We start from the raw sequence: 1,520 nt of genomic DNA on the forward strand, positions 1-1,520 counted from the left end.
CTGCTAAACTATGAGGTTCAGTAGATTGGGTGAATCAAATATTCTTTCAATTTATGATATTTTCAAATTACAATGGTTTTTTCGAGACTTGTTCTCATCAAAAGTTCGAAAGCATCTGTTGTACATTTACCTAGGTAATACTCCTTCTCCTTGCCCACTAATACCAAAGGTGTGAAGTTTCTACTGGTGGAATAAGAACAACTCTTCCACTCCCTTTTGATCTTTTCAAGTGGACACCACTGCCCCTACTTTCTTTAGAGACACTTTACATGACAGAACTTAAAACACGTCTAACTTCTGCAAGACTTTCCGAGTGACTGCTCTCTTAACGGCTCCTTTGACTTCATTGTTCCTCAAGCTGTAGATGATGGGGTTTAACATAGGTGTAATGACTGTGTAGGACAAAGACACTAGCTTCTTGCTCTCAGGAGACTGGTTGGATTTGGGCCGCAAATAGGTCAGGCTAGCTGTTCCATAGAAGAGGGAAACCACAATGAGATGTGAAGAACACGTAGAAAACGCCTTCTGGCGACCAGTAGCTGAGGGCATCCTCAGAATGGTCGTGATAATACGGGTGTAGGAAACCAAAATGAGGGAAAATGGAAACATGATAAATAATAGGGTGGAAGCAAGAGCTTGCATTTCGTACATGGTTGTGTCCTCAGTGACAAGTTTCAAGACTGGAGGACCATCACAAAAAAAATGGTCGACAGCGTTTGGTCCACAGAAGGGTAGAGCCATCATCCAAGCTGTCTGTAGCATAGACACAGGGACACCAGACATCCAAGAGCCTATGGCCATCCACAAGCAGAGGGACCTGTTCATTATGACTGAGTAACGCAGAGGGTTACAGATAGCCACAAAGCGATCATAAGCCATCATAGAGAGAAGGAAACATTCCGAGCTACCAAAGAAGAAGAAGAAGTACATCTGTGTCCCACAGCCCACAAAAGAGATGATTTTCCTTGGTGATACTAGATCTACCAGCATCTTGGGCACCATGACCAGGGTGAAACAAACTTCGAGAAGTGATAGGTTTCGGAGAAAGAAGTACATGGGTGTTTGAAGAGCAGGATCCATACTGGTAACTGTGACAATAAGAAAATTCCCCAACAAAGTGACCGTATAGATGGCCAGGAATAAAATGAAGAGGGAAACTTGCATTTTAGGGTTGCTTGTAAAACCAAGAAGAATAAATTCAGTAACTCTGGTGTGATTTTCACAAGCCATACCAGAGGCAATTTCTCTCAAATAATCCAGTTATGTGCATCAAAAGGCATCCAATCAACAGATATAATTTCAAAATAACAGTAAAATTCTTAAGCATACCTCTCTTCTCAGTTGTCTTACCCTTCTCTTTTAGTAAAGCACTGAGAATTTTTACAGTAATATAAAACTATAGGGAAAGGAATATTTTGTAGAAATTTTATCACCTTGGTGCAGGTTTTCTCTCATCAGTAGTTAGTGTCAGCAGCTCATATTCTTCACTAAAGACATGATATATTGGAGGAGTAAATAGA

General features: G+C 40.8%; 1 protein-coding gene across 1 annotated transcript; it reads right to left on the bottom strand.

Moving 5' to 3' along the window:
- Positions 1 to 279: 279 nt before the first annotated feature.
- On the bottom strand, positions 280 to 1,230 carry Or10a7 (olfactory receptor family 10 subfamily A member 7). Its single transcript, XM_005341699.1, has one exon. It carries the CDS (start codon positions 1,228 to 1,230, stop codon positions 280 to 282), a length of 951 nt encoding a protein of 316 aa, XP_005341756.1.
- Positions 1,231 to 1,520: the final 290 nt, after the last annotated feature.

The sequence above is a fragment of the Ictidomys tridecemlineatus genome, chromosome 6 (assembly GCF_052094955.1).
Source record: "Ictidomys tridecemlineatus isolate mIctTri1 chromosome 6, mIctTri1.hap1, whole genome shotgun sequence".
Taxonomy (NCBI): Eukaryota; Metazoa; Chordata; class Mammalia; order Rodentia; family Sciuridae; genus Ictidomys; species Ictidomys tridecemlineatus.